This window comes from Phaethon aethereus, assembly GCF_964289735.1.
Source record: "Phaethon aethereus genome assembly, chromosome: 15".
Lineage (NCBI taxonomy): Eukaryota > Metazoa > Chordata > Aves > Phaethontiformes > Phaethontidae > Phaethon > Phaethon aethereus.
This window is the reverse complement of record NC_138591.1, coordinates 10899590-10918465: the sequence shown is the minus strand read 5'-3', so window position 1 is coordinate 10918465 and position 18876 is coordinate 10899590. Positions and strand designations below refer to the sequence as shown.

Here is an 18876-nt window from a genome sequence, read left to right as displayed (position 1 = left end):
ACCTTCAGAAAACACCAAGAGGAGAATCTGGGAGCCACAGACTAGTCATGCTCACTGACCACTAGTCATGGTCCCTGGGAAAATCATAGAACAAGTCCTCTTGGAATATATTTTTGGGCACATGGAGGAGGAGGTTGGAAACAATCAAGATGGATGGACCAACTGCAAATCATCCTGACCAACCTGATACCTTTCTATGACAAAATTACTAGATTTGCAGATGAGGGGAAAGGAGTGGATGGCATTCACCTCAGTTTTAGCAAAGCTTTCAAGAGTCTCCCACAATCTTCTCGTATCCTAAATATTATGGTCTGGGCCCTAAACAATGGGGCTCTGTGGGTGGAGATAATGGCTTATACTCTCCCTGAAGGCCAGTAAGAAATGGAGTACTGCTGGGATTTATCCTGGGACATGTTCTATTTAATAGCTTTACCAGTGACCTGAAGCACAGTCACATGAACTTTGCAGATGACATCAAACCTGGGGACCAAGCAATGCCCTTGAGGGCATGGGTCATGCACAGAGGGGCCTAGACAGGCTGGAGGGATTAGGCAACACAAACCTTTCAATATTCAACAAAGGCAAATGCAAATCTCCCTTTGGGAAGGAGTAGCACCTTGCGACAACACGGGCTGGGGAGTGACTGGCTGGGGAGCAGCTCTGCTGGAAAGGACCTGGTGACAGCAAGCTAAACGCGAGCCACCGAAACATGTTCCCCAGAGGCAACAGTGGCTGGCAGCACCCCAAGCTGGACCAATGCAACACCACCAATATCAAGGCGAGTACAAAACCCCTTTTTTCACCGTGAGGACACGCAAGCAGAGGCACAGGTTGCACAGACAGGGAGTGTGGTCTCCCTCCCTGGAGGCTGTGAAGCCCCGACTGGACACAGCCCTGAGCAACCTGGCCCGACCTCCGGCTGCGTTAGCCTGACCCTGTGGCTCATCCCGAGAGCAGCGCGGGGCCCACGCTGCTTCCCGCGGCCCCACTCGCCGCACAGCCCCACGCCCCACGGGGCGCCAGCACCTTTCAACAGCTCCCGCGCGCGCCCGCGCGGCCCCCGCCTCCGGGGTAGAGCGCGAGGGGCGGGGCGGAAAGGCCGGGAGGACGATGGGGCTGCCGGCCCCGCCCCGCACGCCCCCACCCCGGACGTGCCCCGCCGTGCCCCGGAAGGCGGTCTGTGCGCAGGCGCGGCTGCACGTGGCACCAGCGGAGCCATGGCGAACGGGCCGGAGCATCTGGAGCGCGCCCAGGTACTGCGGGGCGGCCGGGCCGGGAGCGCGGCCGGGCCGGGAGCGCGGCCGGGCCGGGAGCGCGGCCGGGCCGGGAGCGCGGCCGGGCCGGGAGCGCGGCCGGGCCGGGAGCGCGGCCGGGCCGGGAGCGCGGCCGGGCCGGGAGCGCGGCCGGGCCGGGAGCGCGGCCGGGCCGGGAGCGCGGCCGGGCCGGGCTTTAACTCCGGCTGCTGCCGCTGTCGTGCCGTTGCAGGTGAAGAAGGCGGTGGAGGCCCTCCTGGCTTTCGCCAGAAGCAAGGGCAAGGGAGACGCGCTGCTACTCAACGAGAGCGAGAACGTCCATCTCCTGGTGACGGTCTGGAAGGTCCCGCGGGTGGCACAGGTCATCAAAATGTAAGAAATTCGCCCTCGGCCTTGTAGTCCCAGGGGTTGCTCGTGTCTTTCGTAGTACTTTTTAAAAGGTGATGATCTCTGTAGACAGCATAGACCTAGTACTGGAAGAAATTTCCTTCTCCTCTTAGACATTTCCTATCTATCTCATATTCTCGTTGTAGACCATTGCCCCATGGCATTCGACCAGAAACAGCTGAGGTTTGCCTGTTCACAAAGGATGAACCAAATTTATCAGCAGAACAGACTGAAAATCTGTACAGAAAACTTTTAATCCAAAACGGGATCAAAAGTGTTAGTCAGGTAAGAGAGATATATGATGGTATAGTACAGTACTATCATTTCTTTCCTCTTGTACCAAGAAAAAGGGAAAGTAGTTGATCTTTTCTGCTTCTTAATATTCTAATCTCAATGGTTCTGACTTAATGATCTCTAGTAAGATTTCCCTGACTATTCAAACGGTAGTTTTTCTAAACTTTAAAATTTACTCAGAATAATTTCTTCAATTTGAAACAGTATCTTTAGCAATCAGATGTAATTGCTACATAAATGCTCAATTTAAAAAAAGTTTGAGTAAGCAACTGGAAAAACTTACAATGTAAAAGAATATTTGAGTGCTTTGCAGCTGGATTAGATTGTTTGTGCTACTAGCAATAATACTAGAAAATAATTTTATTATTGTATTTAACCTTGATTTAGATGTTACCACGTACTTAAGTTCTGTTTGGTGATTTGCAGTTACTGTGCAAGAGATCCGTATTGTTTCGTTCTTAAAGCAAAACGTACTGTGTCCTTTTTCTATTGATTGTCTTCAGCATTCGAAAATAATGCACCATGATAGACTATTGGTTATGTAAGTTAATTCTGTGCAGTTCTAAGAAGCATTCTAGGCTGTTTGCAGTGATGGGGACTAAACTTCTACTTGTATTGCAGATCATCTCATACAAAACTCTCAAAAAAGAGTATAAACTATTTGAAGCAAAGCGTCGGCTCCTGAACAGATTTGATCTCTTTCTGTCTGATGACCGAATTAGAAGGCTCTTGCCCTCACATCTAGGAAAACATTTTTATCAAAGGAAAAAGTAGGTCTTTAAATTCTGTATATCCCTTTTGCATTATCTTTTTTAAGATTAGATTCTTCTTAGTAAAAATGTTGGTTGGTTGGAGTTTTGGCAGGGGGAGAGGGGGTGGCTTTGGTTTGGTTTTGTTTGTTTTGGGTTTTTTGCAATTAATTCCCCCCCTTTTCTTTTTTAGGGCACCTTTATCTGTAAACCTGAAAGCCAAAAATCTTGCTAAGGAACTACAAAAATACATCCAGGGGACTACACTCCCAGTGACCAATAAAGGGTGCTGTTAGTAAGTATGAGTAGATTAATACTTCACTTGAAGGACAGTTTTACCTGACCTGTAGGAATTTTAAGTGAGTTACTTTTATTCCATTAATATGTGAATAAAAGAGGTTAATGGTCACCATTCCAGATACAGGTCATTTTGAACCTTTACCTGTATAAAGAAATCAGTAGTTCTACTTAAAAGAAGTTTTACTTTCTGTCTCCCTTTCCTTATACCTAAGGAATTTCTAGGCAACTATCTCTGTCAAACAGCAAGTACAATCTTAGAAAAATGTTTGTGTTAAATTAGATAGTCTAATAAAATATTCTATTCTTGTAAGACTTTTTTCATTTATTGTGTATCTAAAAGTTATCTTAAGTTGGTAATATGCTTAGTAATACAAGGCAGAAGCTGCATATCCAAATACAGGTACATCTGTTCTGACTTATTATAAAAGACTCCTGCAATAGCCAGCCATACTTTATGAAAGTTAAGATAGTTGCAGATAAGTGGGCTTTTTTTATTTTCTGTGTATGGTCTTGAAGTATGACTTGAAGTATGTTTATTTGCCCACATATAAATATTACTCTTCACTTCTTTCAGTACAGCATGTATAGGTCACACTGGAATGAAAGCAGATGAGATACTAGATAATATCATTGCGGCAGCTGAGGTGATTGCTAAGAAGTTACCAAAGGTACTGCTGATTGACTGCATTAAAGCCAAGTCAGTTCACAATTCAGCCGTGTTATTTTTACCTAATATACTGTTGTTGTTGCAGAATTGGAAAAATGTAAAAATTCTTCACCTCAAAACACTTAAATCTGTTGCACTTCCGATTTTTACTGCAAATATCTCCAATTTGGATGAGCTTGACAGACAGCCATCTCTCAAAAAAAAGGAAGTAAAGGTAAAAACCCAAAATTCTTCAAACTTTACATAAAACCGAGTTGGAACAACTAGTTCTTTGGCTTCCTTTTATGCATTCTAGTGTCTGATGTATTGGGTTTAAACATTTTAGGAGTTTAACCCAGGCATTTATGGCTACAAAATGAGTTAGGCACTCCTGACTTCGAGTGCTTCAAATACTAGTAATACAAAATCATGGAAACTCACCGATAGGTTGTAAAGCAAACAGGAAATAAGTTAGTTAAGCATTTCTAGTCCTAAAGTGTAGGGAGCTGAGATTCATTCTTAGAACTTTTGCTTGTATTGTTTATTCATATATGCCTTCTGAGAATACACCAATTAACATATACATGGTTCAGACTATGCATCCATTATTTGTTTTCTAATCAGTGGCATCTGAATAATTCACAAACTCATATATTTGTATATTGGAGGGGCTCACCTACTTTCTTTTTCAAAAAAGAAAAATATTCGCTATTCCTTTGTACTGAGTTCTGCTTATTATGGTCTTTTGTCTAAAATAAATTTGGAGCATATATATTCAACTTAAAGACTGTAATCTTGACATTATTATCGTTTGCTTATGAGCTGTTTATTATAAACTTCTGAAAGTAATGCATTTTTTCACATTTTACATATGGTTGACCAGTCCAGGTCTATTAAACAACAATATTTAAATTAATGTTACTAGACCATCTTATTTTTAACCGTAATAAAACAATTATTATACATTTAGAAATGTTATGGGGATTTGTCTGACATGTACTTCCAATTAATTCCAGAAGGGAAAGAGTAAGAAACCGAAGAAGGCGGCTAAAAAACTGAATTCAAGTCAAGTCACTGTGACAACTGCAATTAATGCTACTGCCACCCAGGAACTTGCGATAAAAGAAAAAGTAGAAGTAGTCCAAGAACCACGTGATCATGATGATGATGAAGAAATTCCACAACTGGTGCCTGTGCAAACAAGCATCATAGCTGAGCTGAAGGTAATTCTTTAACAATATTGAGAAACTCACATTTTAGTTAAAACTAAAGATTTTGAACTGTTTGAATTGTTCATTGCTCCTTAGGGAACAGTGTCTGAACACACTTCAAGTGAACGGGATTTTTTGTGAATATATCATGAAAGCAAGAGTTGAGTGTATGTGGGGGTGGGATGCCTTGGGGAGGTGGTTTGTTTTGGAGCTTTTTGGTTTTGATTGTTTTGGGGTTTTTTTTAGTTAACCTCTCTCACAGACAAAGGAAGCCAGTGGTTATTGTCCTTTATGTATTTTTCTGAGCAGCAGCAATTTTGTCTAGGTCAAATAACAAGCCTGAAGTCAGAAGAAAGGGTAAATGATTGAGAAACAGCTTAATACTTAATCTTAAAATTTAATGTATTTTAATGTATCATCTTCTGCCTGGAGTGCAAAACTGGAGGAAGAACAAATATCATTCTCTAGGATAGTAAAGTGCAACATTAACAATCATATAATATAAATTGAGAGCTAGCAGCTTGTGTGAAATACTGTATAGACTTACTGTTGCCAGTATTGGAGATGATGTGGAACATGTCATTAACATGTCTCTGCAAAACAGCCAAACTGATAATACACACATTTAACAAATATCTAGAAAAGATATTTGGATGAATAAAACAATAAGACTTACAAATTCAACTTAGTTATACTGCATTCATGATCGGAGCATATCCTCAAACTCTAACAATGTATCTCTTCACGGGGATGCCCAAACTAAAACTATGATTATGTGCAGGCCCACCAAAAAAAATTTATACAGCTTGCTTCAAGCTGCCCTTCTGCAACAGGTCTACATTAGCTCACATGATGTGATTGCCAGAGCCCTATTTTGAGAGACCTGGGATAGATAAGCTAGACTTGGTTTGTATTAATTGTTCTGATGACAGCAGCTTTCTTTCATGAGGGCCATCTGGGAAGAACTCTAGGGATCTCTGTTCAGTCTATTAAGCCTGGGAATGTGGCAAGAGGAGAACTGTGGTTTAAAGCTCTGCCAGCAGAGGTTGGCGACTTGACTGGCCAAGAGGATCCTTGCATCTGTAGATCTATTTACTTTCTTACTGGGTTTTTTTTGGTTTTTTTTTTTTTCATTATTTAGTTCTGTGTTTAATCCTCTGCTTCCAGACTGAAACGTGAACAGATTATTTGGGCTATGGCACAGTTCAATCAATAGAAAGCATTTGTCATTTATAATGGCTTTCATTGATCCTTCTTCTTGAAAAACTGTAAAGATGTGTTTTAGGTATAAGGATAATTTTTTTTGTGTCTTAAATACAGAAGATGGAACTAAGTGCAGAAAAAGGTGACAACAAGGGCAAGAAAATTAAAACACACCTCGGTAAGAGAAAGAAACAACCTCCAGCTCTGGAGACTCCAAAAACAAAACATAAAGTTACAGAAGAGTGTGCAGACTTGCAGACATCACTAAAACAGCAAAAAGCCAAGGAGCTCAGCACGCCAAAGGAAGCAATAAAAGAGATGAAAAAGACTCCCAAAAAGCCTGAAGCAAAGTCTTTTGCAACACCCAAAGCTGGCAAATCAATACAGTCAGCCAAGAAGTCTTCAAAAACGCTGAAGCAAACACCCAAGAAAGTGCACAGGCCACAGTCAGCATGAATGTTGTCTGTTATAACACATTTTATATAGTCATTTAGTGGTGTCTTTTTAGTCAACAAATATACTGATGAAGGAAAATACCTTCTTAAGAAAAACTGATCACAGGAGCTTTTTTCACTGAGACCTGTACTGATTTGTGTATGTTTCCTTCTAGCTGAGGAGCTGGAACAAATAAACTCACCATCTCAATTGGCTCTATTTCTTACCTTTTATCTATTCCTGGCTGAAACTAAAAGCACTCAAATTCTTTAAGTGTCAGAGGGCAGGGAGGCAACTATTCCAGAAAAAAAAGCTCAGAAATAATTGCATAAGTGACATCTTTCTGAAACATAACTTACTACTGGCAGAGACAAGGGCTGAAGCAAGAAGCACGCATACCAAGAGCAGGCATAGATTTTAAAGTGTGAAATAGCTGCTACCATTTTTTCTTAAACTGTTCAAGATAATGAAAACAGGGTGACGTCTATCCATCTTATTCCAGATACTTAAGTTACCAGCCTGATAAGCGATACAATGTATTTTTTAGCTATTTTTACCTAGGTTATTTGTGTGTTTTTTAAAAAAAAAAAAAGGCCGCATGGACACTTTATCACTGTATGCTTTGACCATATACACTTCATGACATCAAGCAAAATCTCCTTACCTTCACTTTTGGGCCTTACTTCTACTGCCAGAACAATTGAGGGTATCTGTTCATGCTCAATTCTCAATTGCAATACTGTTGTTTCTTCCATCTGAAAAACACCAAAGGCTGTATGAATTTGCGGTGTGCCACTAAGTGAACCAGTCCCATAAAGACATGAAAAATGCACACTGCAGAATTGAAAGGTTATATATTTGAAATTTTACAGAATAAGCAAGTTGTTGCTCTCCATATGATTATTTCACATCCTTCTCAGAGTAAGAATACAAGGCAGATTTGTGATACTGTCTTTATTAACAATATTTTACTCAAATCCAAATAAGAAAAAGGCTATAAAGAGACAACATTAATCAACAGACTGTAACCAGCCTATTTGCAGGATTCAAAAAAATCTATCCCAGCTCCTGTTCAGGACATCCCGTATCAATAGATCCGCTCCCTTGAAAGTAATTGAATCCTATATAAAAACTGGTAAAAGGAACATTAAAGAATATGAAAAGATTCTACTTGATCCATTGTGTCAACTTTCTGTAACCCATGACCTCTTGTTCTTACCTACCATAAACATTTTTTAATCAGGAAACAAATCTTAGCCAAAAAAGCAAGTCTGACTCGATCCTTGCTAGATCCATGTTAACAAAAGGGTATGATCTTGTCCAAAAATAATCCCATCTCTTGCTAGTCTGGGCTGCAAAATATTACTTGACTTCCATAATAGCAAAGTAAGAGAGTAGATACAGAACTCACATCCTTTCTGGAAATGCGTGTTTTTATTTAATAATTCATGTTAAAATGTTTCTTAATTTGTAGATGTGCAGAAAATTATGAAATGGAAGACCGTAACTTCTCTATGAGTAATTGACAGTGAACTGTACTAGCTTGTAGGTGCTGGAAAAACACATCCTTCACATTGAAAATATTAACAAGTACTGCCTTGAAATTCTGCAGCATCTTGAGACAATCTGGTGGGACTGCAGAAGTTATTCTTGCCATTTCTTGGATAGCTGCACTGGAATTTATACAGCTAGGTAAAACATGTAAAGGTCTCTTAAACAAGAAAAACATTAGTAAGAAATAGTTTCCTGAATAAAAACAACAAATTTAATGCCATAATTCAACACTGATCTTCAATACATACAGTCTTTTGAGAAGTTGAGAGATGTAACTCCCTGTAACGGTGGTAACTTGCTGCTTCTGAGCAAGTGATAACTGACTGACACAGCTACGAAGTAACTCACTGGGGAAAAAAAAAATATATATATAAAAATACACACTATAGTGGAAAAGGAACTATTTGTTCCTTTTATGTTGCAGAGTATCCAGGATTCTGACTGTTAAATAGGATGTAACACTACTGATGTGATTTTTATTCTTCCTGTGAGTAATGTACTCTTCTATTAAAAAAATATACATTTAGAATGCAGAAAATCAGTGAGTAATAATTCGACGTAGCTATTGCAGATCTTCACTTGGAGACATTTGCAGGAGTCACTGTAAGTATTGAAGATCAGTGTTGAATTACGGCATTAAATTTGTTATGTTTATTCAGAAAACTACTTCTTAGTAATGTTTTTCTTGCTTGTTTAAGAGACCTGGGAAAACTTGTCACTTTGCTAATCAAGAAAGAAGGAAATATGGAAAAACTAACACTAATTCCAAATAAGTGGGAACTGTGTGTATTGCTAATGCATTACAGAATCAAATCAGGTGTAAAACATGATTGTTTTCAATTAGCTAATTTCAACTGGCAAGCTGTAAGGACCAAAATGCTGCTTCATGTCCTTACTCTAAAAGCTCTGTGTAACAAAGATAACTGAATTTTCTATGCTGGCAGAAGCAGCTAAGATGGAAAACATCTCCCTGAGGGTTGAGCTGGTTTAACTCTGCAAGGCATATTGGTGAGTATGAAATTCAGTCTTACGTGAATGGCTACTGTGCAGTAGTCAAGTCTGAGCCTTTGTAAGGACATTTCTGGAAAAGACCATCAAGTGACAAGCAAATCTGACATGTTTATGTATTAATTTTTATAGACCATTTTTATTCCTGTAATATGTGTTCTGACTGACATTAGAATTAGAAGGTGAAAGGTTTAATAGACATCTGAATAATTATTTAAGGTACTGTATCTTTGAACTTACAAGCTTTATTTTCTTTAAATATTGAAGGCAGAAAAAAAGGAGGAATGAACCATAAAAGCTGTTTATGGTATGGCTAGTAAAATTATCAGTCTTACAATAAAGCTGTATTATCACAAATTCTGTCAGGATCCTCTTAAGTCTGAACGTAAAAAGGGGACTGTGGTTAAACTGGTCTGCAACACTTTCAATAGTACTCTTTATCCTTAGCTAAAGTTTTGGGGGTTTCTAACAGAAAAATCTGTTAACCTTTTCTCTATCGAGTAGAGTAACAGTATTTTAAAATATGGCATTGTCAAGACGCATCTAAGGTCTTGAAATGCTTCAAGAAATAGAAACTGTTTTCTTTACACAGCTCATGTATCCTTGGAATAAGTGCTTTGTGGAGACTGGGTAATAGCCAAAATTTTTTTCATATCATTCATGTAAACGTAAACTTCCTTTAGAAGTACTGAAAGTAGAGTGGCTATATGGAGGCTAGAAGGAAGAGGAAGTCAATAACTTTCAAAATAACAGCATTCTCATTAAAAAAAAAAACAAACCTGTTTTATTATTAAAATTTGCTTTGAGAGTTAAAACTAAACTCTTAATTAGATTAAGAACAAGTTTCTGCAAGGAATCTTTACTTTTATTTGAAATGTTCAATAAAGATACTACCAAAATATTTTTCTCTCATAGCATAGTGTGGTTGTTTTGGCTAGAATTGATTCTATATTGCTCATTTGTTCTCTATATTTGTATTAAAGTGGGCACTAACTCATGTTCCTCACAGAGATAAACTGGAGTGAGGAAGCAAGTCTTTCAAAAGACTGCAGTAAGTATTAGAAACTAAAACTCCAGTGAAACAACTTAGTGCAGCTACCTTGCAACTTACTACTCTACTGAAGCCAAAGTGCATTTTCCCCCAAAAAAGTCTGCTGAACTACTCCTCTTGCAAGAGAGGAATAACTTCAAAACTAAATTAACTTCTACTCTGATTTATATGGCTGGGTGCTTTTTAAAAAAAAAAAAAGAATCAAATTGAGGTATTTTCAATGTGTTAGTAACTCCAACAGTGTCGTGTTTGGAACAATATTGAGCTCTTGCTGAAAAATTAATTTCCATGGACAGATTAATAGGGAAGAAAAGTACCATCTGTCTAGAAAAAACATATTAATTTATGCCTGTAGCTGGTCTGTAAGCCTTCTGTCATGTTTATAGAAATCACTTGATTTGCATTCATGTTTGGTAGGATGAGGGTGATAACTTACACTTTCAGATTAGCCCTTCCGTTCAGCATTACTGGGAAGCATAACAGCTAATAATAAAGCAAATATCTGAATACTATCAAACCAAAATCTTGGCAGGAGAAATGCAGAGAAGATAGTAACTCATTCACAAACTCATTTAGTAGGAGTTAATTGCATCTTCAGCCCTAGGGGGAGGTAAGGTTGGTGCACACAGTAAGAATGCCACAGGGCTAAAACTATGACTTTTTAATAGCTCTTTTTCCAAACCTGAGTTAAGAGTACTAATACTAATTTGTGATAAAGTTCCCTCAGTATTTGTTATTCTATTGTAATTAGATCTGCCTTCTCACCCTATCAATCTTCAGATTAAATAAAATGATCATGATTATTTCTTTTAGGGTTGTGTATGATTATTAGAATTCCTACTGCTGTCAGGGTAAGTATGTAATCCTAAAATTAGCTTCAGTTCCTAAGAGCTAATCTGATTCTAATGGAATGCCTCCCCCTGCCTCAACTAAGTTGGTATATGAACTTCACTCAAACTTGGATAACTGATAGATCATCTTCGTTCTCTTACACTTTTGAGAGGGACAAAAGTTGGAAGGTTATTTAACACCACAATGTGAGGCATAAGTAGAACCATAGGTGATTCATCAAAGATAGGTTTAAACTTTAAAATCTGAAAGATACTTGAAAATATTCAGGAAGAATATCAGTATAGGCTTTTTGGTACCATAATTCTTCTCAAGATAGAAATGGTATTAGGTCTCAAAGTGAAAGATATCTTATTGTTGAAATACTTAGAATTATTACAACTTCTTTCTTTTTAAGAGCATATCAGCTTGTGATTTCCTAAGGTCATCTTTATAGAATAACGCCACAGGCCTGACAGGCTGTCACTAATGAAGAAGTGGCTTCACCTAGTCTTGATTCTCAGCATTCAGCAGGAGCCATGATAAGTGAACCAAGTGCTATGATAAGAATTGAGAGTCTAGTCTTATAATAGTAAGCCAATTGCACTCACTGTCACTGGAGGAATAGTCTTTCTCAACAGCATCATTCTTGGCACACTGCACTTCCACAAATATGTGGAAGCTGCCTACGCTCTTAGGCCTGTCAGTCTTTCTATTGGCTTGATCCAAGTTACTGGAACAGTGTGGCTTACCCATCATTAAACAAACTGCTAGATATAAGGGCCTTGTATGCACAAGAGAGCCTACAGCTGAATATAGTTCTTGTGCTTGAGGACTTGGGAGCGTTGAACAATATATAGCACATCATTAACTGACGCAAGAGTGAACTGAAACATGCATCTTGCCTTTTACGTAACTGTTTTACTTGCTGGATTTTTCATCTCACATTCACAACTAGCTTCCCGCTTGTTAACTTGAAGTTGATTTCTAACTACTCTTTTTACGGCAACCTCCTCAAGTATGTAGTCAAAGTAGTCTATATGACATTGCAGATATGCGTTATGACTGTCTTGCCAATCTCTGCTGTCTACTAATAGCTGCCTCCTCTTGGAAGCGTGGAGGTCTACAACACCTACGCTCATCTGAAGACCACATTTTTTGGAGTGCCTTCCTTGTAGGGTGTCTGAGCAAACAAAGGCAAAGACCTTACCGCCTTCACCAGATGATAGTCCCTCAACTGGAAACAGTTAAACAGGTCCAGCTGCATCTGTCTCCCACTCACCTGCACAAGGAAATGGCAGTGACCACCACATGCAAGGGTTGCCTCAACTCCAAAGTGCTGACAGTCACCACAGACCAGTCCTCTACCCCCGCTCCTGCTAGTCTCTTGCGAAGCGGAGCAACGCCTGGAAGAAGAGCCAGCTGCGCCAGCTGCCTCGACGAGTTGGGGCGGGAGGAAGGGACCTGTCGGGGGGCACCCAACACCGCCGGCGAGGAGGAAGCGGGCCCCGGCGACAGAGGCGTCATCCGCGCCTCGAGCAGTGTAGGTTAGGAAGGACGAGTGGCAGCGGGCTGCGGCGGCCCTCCCGCCTTCCACCTCAGCGGCCCCTGGGGCGTGGCGAAAGCCCCTCCGCAAGGGGGCGCGGCCCCGCGCGCAGGTGCAGGCGGAGGGGCGTGGCCTGGACGTCCCCCTCAGGTGCGGCGCCGCCCTCCCGCCGCGCCCCGCCTTCCCCTCAGGTGCGGGCGGCCCGAGGCGGCGGTGGTGCCGCTGCTGCCGCCGCTCCCCCGCGATGGCGGCCCCCGGTGGGCTGGGCCGCTGCGTGGCCGCCTTCTGGCTGGCGCTGGCCTTCGACGCGTTGGGCCTGGCGGTGCTGCTGGCCGGCGTGTTCGCCGACGTGTTCTTCTCCGACCTGCTCATTTACGCGGGCGGCATCGGCATCTTCCTCAGCCTCATCTGGTGGGTGTTCTGGTACGCGGGCAACTTGGAGGTGCCGCCGGAGGAGCTGCGCGACGACGTGGGGCTGGCGCCGCCCAAGGGTCGCGGGGACAGCCTGCTGCGGGGGCTGGTGCACGGCCTCAGCCTCCGCCTCTCCTCTGCCTTCGCTCCCGCGCCGCGCTCCCGCGCGGCCGCCGCCGACCTGGAGCTGCAGCGCGCCGGGGCCCCGCCGGGCCGCCCCGCCGACGCCAGCAGGTGAGAGCCGGCGAGGCCCGTCCCGAGGCGTGCCACCGTGCCGGGACGGGCCTCCAGCGAAAGGGGTCAGTGGAAGGGAAGCTGGAGACGGGGGTAGAACCTTAATTTTGTCTAGAACCTGAGAGAACTCACTTAGCTGAGAGTCAACTAAGAACTTGTCATGGTAAACCGCTCGCTCGCAGCTGACCTTTTTTTTTTAAAACAAAAAAAAAAAAGTTGTGGGCAATCTTTCTCAACTCTGGCGATAATAGAAATCGAGTGCGAAGTGCCCCAAATGTGCTTAGGCAGGGGAGATACTTCCTGTAGACGTTTAAGAATGGAAGAGGCCCTCGGGAGTAAAGCGTGCGGGAGGGTGTTGGAGTTGGCGCATGGAGAGATGGTCAGATTGCAAGAGTAGAAGCCTTGGGGTCCTGAACTGGTCTTGACTAACTTTAAATGTCCGCCAGAAGTGAGCGGTGGGTTAATGAAATAGCCATTAACCACTACCCACACGAGCTCTTGTGAGGGGAAGCTCCCTCTTTAGCAACATGAAATGCTTCTTCCTTGGAGAACAACGATAAAAAAAGTGAAATGCTGACTTTTATTCAGCTTAGGGGCGGAGTTGTAGCTGATAGTTTGAAACTCATAAATGTAATCACTAGCTAAGCTACTTGTCTTGAACTCCAGTGATCTGAAAAAGATGTGCTATCTAGTGTGCAAAGAAAGTGTCTAGGTCCAACTTTGAAATATCGTTGAAGATCATCAAGCCTTTCAAAATATCCTGCGTGTGTTCATTAATACGGTATGCTTATTTAGGAAGTAAAGCATGTGTAATGCCTTGAAAATGGGGGGGAGAGGGGGGAGGCAGACAAAGCCAAGCTTTCACTTCACTGTGTAAAATTCTTTTCTGAAGGAACTGTAAAAACAATTTTGCACTGTGTCTTAACTATTCAAGGATCCTGAACATCTTTGCAGTTCTGATTTGCTGCGTACAAGGTCAGCTTTTTCTGCTGCTCCTTGAAACGAAATCTTGAGACTGCTGTTGGTTTACAGCAAAGTTCATGTGGAAATAGTTGTCCTTCATGAAAGCCACAGAATTTTCTTGAGAGGAAGTTCTACCAGTAGGGAGATACAGTATAGATAACTATTGCCTACTAGAAAACTTGGAGGAGGTGGAATAAGAACAGCAGCAATACAGCTTTGAAAGATTAATTGCTGCTACTTAGTTTATTAATAACTATATCTGCAATTAGAAAACAGGCTGTTGAAAATGAGTCAGTCTCCTCTTTTTAGACTTTTTTTTTCCTGAAACTGGTTTAGAACTGACAGAGATCCATATTTGCAGGGAAGAAATGACGTTCACTAAATGACTATGCCTAACCTTTTTAATCTAAAGATTATGGCAATTATAGGTACTGAGTTCAGCAGATAATATGCTATCCCTGTAGATGGTCCTACTTTCAATACGCATACATTGATTCTAGTAGTGAAAGTTATCCATTATTTTTAAATATTACATGTTACTGATTTTAATTAAAAATATTCTATGGTTTATTATTAACTATGGAGGCAGATGTATAGAGTGATTTATTACAAGCTCTCCCAAGTAAACAGCAGCCTCTAATGCTACAGTAAACAAACTTCAGTACAATTGCATTAGTAATTCAGAAGGAACCAAGACAGAGGGAGCATAGAAGAGTTGTTACACATTGTAACATGAACTCCATGATGTTAACTTTTAAGTTAAAATAAAGGATAACAAGTGGTTGCACCTCCGAAGATAATTCAGGGTTCCCTTTTGAAGTAAGCTCATCAGAAATACTTTATATCTTCTCATAAACAACTGTCTGAACCAGATCATCGCTTACTGATAGACGAAATCCTCTCCCCATCTGAAGATACTTATGAACTTAACCAAACGGGTTAAACATGTTTGGGCAGATATTGTCAAGAGAGAGGAGAGGAAAAAACCATCACCACAAAAAAAAAAAACACACCCACAAAACCAACAACAACAAAAAAAAACCCCAAACACACCCACACAAACAAACAAAAAAAACCCCCAACAAACTACCACCAACAAAACAAAAGGAAAAAAAAAAACCCACCCACCTACCCACATTACCATAGTGGCCATTGGAAGAGCTTCCTGAGCCAATAACTTCAAATTTTACCTAATATAAACAACAACAAGGTACAAGTGTTCAGAAAATGAGCTGTTGCTTTTATAAGGAAGTTTCTTACGTTTCTTTACAGAAACCATTTGTACGTTTTTGGCACTTAGATAATTTTCTGCTTCTTGCTATTAATAACTTTCTGAAGTTATTAGCGGGATACTGCATGCTGTTCCAATTTCCTACCTTAAAAATTATATAGTATAAGTGAGTGAGAAGGGTGACAATTCTCAAGATACGGAATGAATTATATTAAATAAATAACAAGTAGATTAAGATCTGTGAGCCTGAAAAGAGACTCAGAATATAAAACATTCTAGAGGCCTATACAGTCATAAGTGGTATGGTAAAAGGTACCTAGGGAATGCCTCTCCCAAGACAAAGCCAGGAACAAAGGAGTTGTCACATGCTATGTAACTGAAGTATGGGATTAGTTGGCATGGGGAAATGTGACAGATAAAAATTTACTAGTTTAAAAAGCCAGAGGAAGAAACGGAAGAGATGCAAAGATAATATATTTGCCTCAGGAAGACCTGGGGCAGTAAATGGCAGTTGAGATAATATTCTGAGGAGATATTACTTGCATGCTGTATTCTTATGCTTTTATTGAGACATCCACACTTGGTCGCCATTGGAAATGGGTTGTTGACTTGATGTGTCTTTTATTTGGGTCCCAACTGGCTGTTAAACATGAGGAAAAACACTTTTAAGACTGACTTCAAATAAGTAACAGTTTTTAGAGTTTTATATGACTATTTGTTCTAAGATTATTTTGGAGTAACCTCTTCTTAATGTATTATCTTCAGGATCTGTTGAAGACACAACTATCGAAGTTACTGCCTCTAAAAGTGGGGGAAGTGCTGCAAATTATGGAAAGAGAATTCCCTACTCTATGCAATAGGATTCTCTCATTGTGGAATAATCTCTGCAACCATTGTGGACTATGTATAAAGTGGACACGTAGAGCCGTATGGCTGCCAAATGCACCTATTTCAGTGTTGGACTGGACAGTTTTTTGTGGGTATTTTTCACCATTTCAAAACATAAATTAGATCTCTTAAGAAGTGAGAACTAAAAAAGAAACAAACCTGATTCACAGAAAAATCACTGCAACATGTAACATAGAGGGGTTTTGTTATTTTTAATAACCTGGGAATGTTTGGATGAAAAGCTCTTGCACAATGAAAAGCTCTTGCACTGTTTTACCAAGTTCTGGAAGTTAAACTTACTGTGAATTTTTATGATGCCAGTGCAATACTTTTGTAAGGGTGCTTTTAAAATATCTGTTAAACTATTGATGCAAAGTTGCAAGTGTAGTAGAAATTGTTTATAGTGTAAATATGCAACTTATAGTGACTCTTGTAAAGTTTCATCATTATTTTGGAATAAATTGGAATTTGAGATTTTTTTAAGTAAAAAAGTAAAAAGAATGATGTTGGCATACCAGTACATTCTTCATAGTTGCAAATGACGTAATACGATGACTCTAAGAAAAAAGCATTTTTAGTCCAGTGATGTTGGGAATTATTTTTCCTAATGCTGAAGCATGTGGGGAAGGGAACCACCAAAACACTCCCCTGTTGATTTACTCTGATGCTTTATAAAACATTAACAAATTTAAATGTAAATGAGAAGTAGCACGTGGGAAAAGATTTATATTAAAGTTAATGATACATAAAATTCTTGTTCAGAGGAATTCCTCATGAGTTCCACTGGTTTTGAACTAACACTAAGATTTCAAGGTCACCATTAGAAAATATGGGTAGGTCTTAAAATTTTAATGTACAGTTGTTTTTATGCCATACCTCAATGAATACTAGAGGTGGATTTAAGGAAGATGTTTACTAAGAATACTGTGGCTGTACTTCCTTGTGAATTTTTGAAATGTCTTTCAATGTTCTCTTGTAAATTCCTAGAGTAACTTTTTACCTTTTCTATGCATATTCTAATTTTTAAATGTTTTCCAATCAGTTTTTCAACAAGGTTAGATTAACATTAAACTTGGAAGGTCTGTAATGTGATTTCTTCTTCACTAACTGCAGTTTGCAGGAGGTGTGTACAATTGTTTCCTCCTTTTAGAGGAACTGCAATGTGACACCACTGTGTTGTTACAACGGTCTGATTTATGGAGGCGAAAAAAAAAGCCAAACAAACTCCTCCCTTAAAACCTATAGATCAGTGTTTCAGTGTCATTTGCAAGATTTTTTAATTTCCTTGTTCTGAGCAGAGATAACTGCTTTTCCTGATTCCCCATACTTTCACTGTAAACTGAATTGTAAGATGTAATGTTTAAGTGGAATGATTAGTAGGAGCTATAAATTAAGCCAAAAATTTTGTGTGCAGCCACTCGCATACTTAGTCTACTGTTTTTTTTTTTTTCTGAGCTAGTGTTGCAATTATAGTTACTGGAGTGAATTGAGCACGACTTTGCATTCACTGTAGATTACAATGTAATTAATCTTAAATCCAATATCAATACTTAAGGATTGTTGCATAAGATGGTAACTAGAATGTTGTTGGCTGTTGCAAGTTCACTAAAAAATTGCATGGTATTCAAACGTTTACAACTGTGGACAGTAGAATGTTTTAAAAATTTAATATAGGAGCTGGCACATCAGTAAAGGTGGATGTTAATCATAGAGAAGCGCTAGAATGTTACTAGTATGGTGGGTCTAAACAATGAGATAAAAAGTACTTGCTCTGGAGCAACAATAACTATTGTAAGCTATGATCCTCTCTTTGAAAATGTAAATCAGTTACCATTGCATGCAGTCTATTTGCCTTCTAAATAAAGGAGGCTAGTACTAAATAGAAACTGGCAACTGAATTATTAGCAGTTAAACATTAATGAATATAACACTATTTTGGTCTCCTGGTATCCTTATCAGTTGTAGCTCAATGCAGCACAAAGTCCTTTCAAAGAACTTTTACGTTGTTGATTGGAAAGAAGCATTTGTACGAGTTTAGGACTGCTTGCTATTGTGTGAACACAGTGTTTTGCATCTAAAACTAGAATTCCTTTAGACTTAAAGGACAGTCCTATGCACTCTGTTTGAAAACACAGCCAAAATTGCAAAGAGGCAAACTCTGGTTACAGGAGTGTGATTATACAGGAATTTTTGTAGCTGGTTAAGCCTTAAAACTAGCTCAAAATGGCATCCTACATTTCACTAAAGGAAAAAAGCCAAACCCGTAACTTGTAATTATGTACAAGGATCAAATGCTGGTTGTTCGGCTCTTTAGATGTGGACTGTATCTAAAGAAAGCTTTAATGTGGTATGTATGGTTTCCTTCCCTTAAACGGGAACATCATCTTCAGGGGGAAATTAAATTAAAGTTATTAGTAAATTCCACAAAAATCTGTTCGATGTGACTTCTGGGAGTGAGAGTGGCTGGGAGGGAGATAATTATTGCAGTAGCAGCTTGTGTAGAGAGTAAGAAAACGTGTACAGCTGGTTAAGAAGGCTAAGGTCAAATAATGCCATGTGTTGCTGTAAATAGTTTATGTGAATTGGAGAAGGAAACATTACTATTCAACTGAATTAAAAAAAAAAGTTATGACCAGATTGAACGTTACTGAAGAACTACACAGAAAATGCATGTTTCCGTTCAT

At 40.0% G+C, this 18876-nt stretch overlaps 2 protein-coding genes across 2 annotated transcripts; both read left to right on the top strand.

Annotated features, from left to right (window-relative positions):
- Nucleotides 1–1217: 1217 nt before the first annotated feature.
- Nucleotides 1218–6499, top strand: RSL1D1 (ribosomal L1 domain containing 1; the record flags this gene model as incomplete). The annotated part of the gene is made up of 9 exons (XM_082006858.1): nucleotides 1218–1253; nucleotides 1486–1625; nucleotides 1787–1925; nucleotides 2556–2704; nucleotides 2877–2978; nucleotides 3558–3651; nucleotides 3736–3864; nucleotides 4646–4852; nucleotides 6161–6499. The coding sequence occupies 9 exons, from the start codon at nucleotides 1218–1220 to the stop codon at nucleotides 6497–6499; spliced, it is 1335 nt and encodes a 444-aa protein (XP_081862984.1).
- Nucleotides 6500–12709: 6210 nt separating this feature from the next.
- Nucleotides 12710–13114, top strand: LOC309410267 (transmembrane protein 238-like; the record flags this gene model as incomplete). Its single annotated transcript, XM_082006635.1, has 1 exon — nucleotides 12710–13114. The coding sequence occupies one exon, from the start codon at nucleotides 12710–12712 to the stop codon at nucleotides 13112–13114; it is 405 nt and encodes a 134-aa protein (XP_081862761.1).
- Between the last annotated feature and the right edge of the window lie 5762 nt (nucleotides 13115–18876).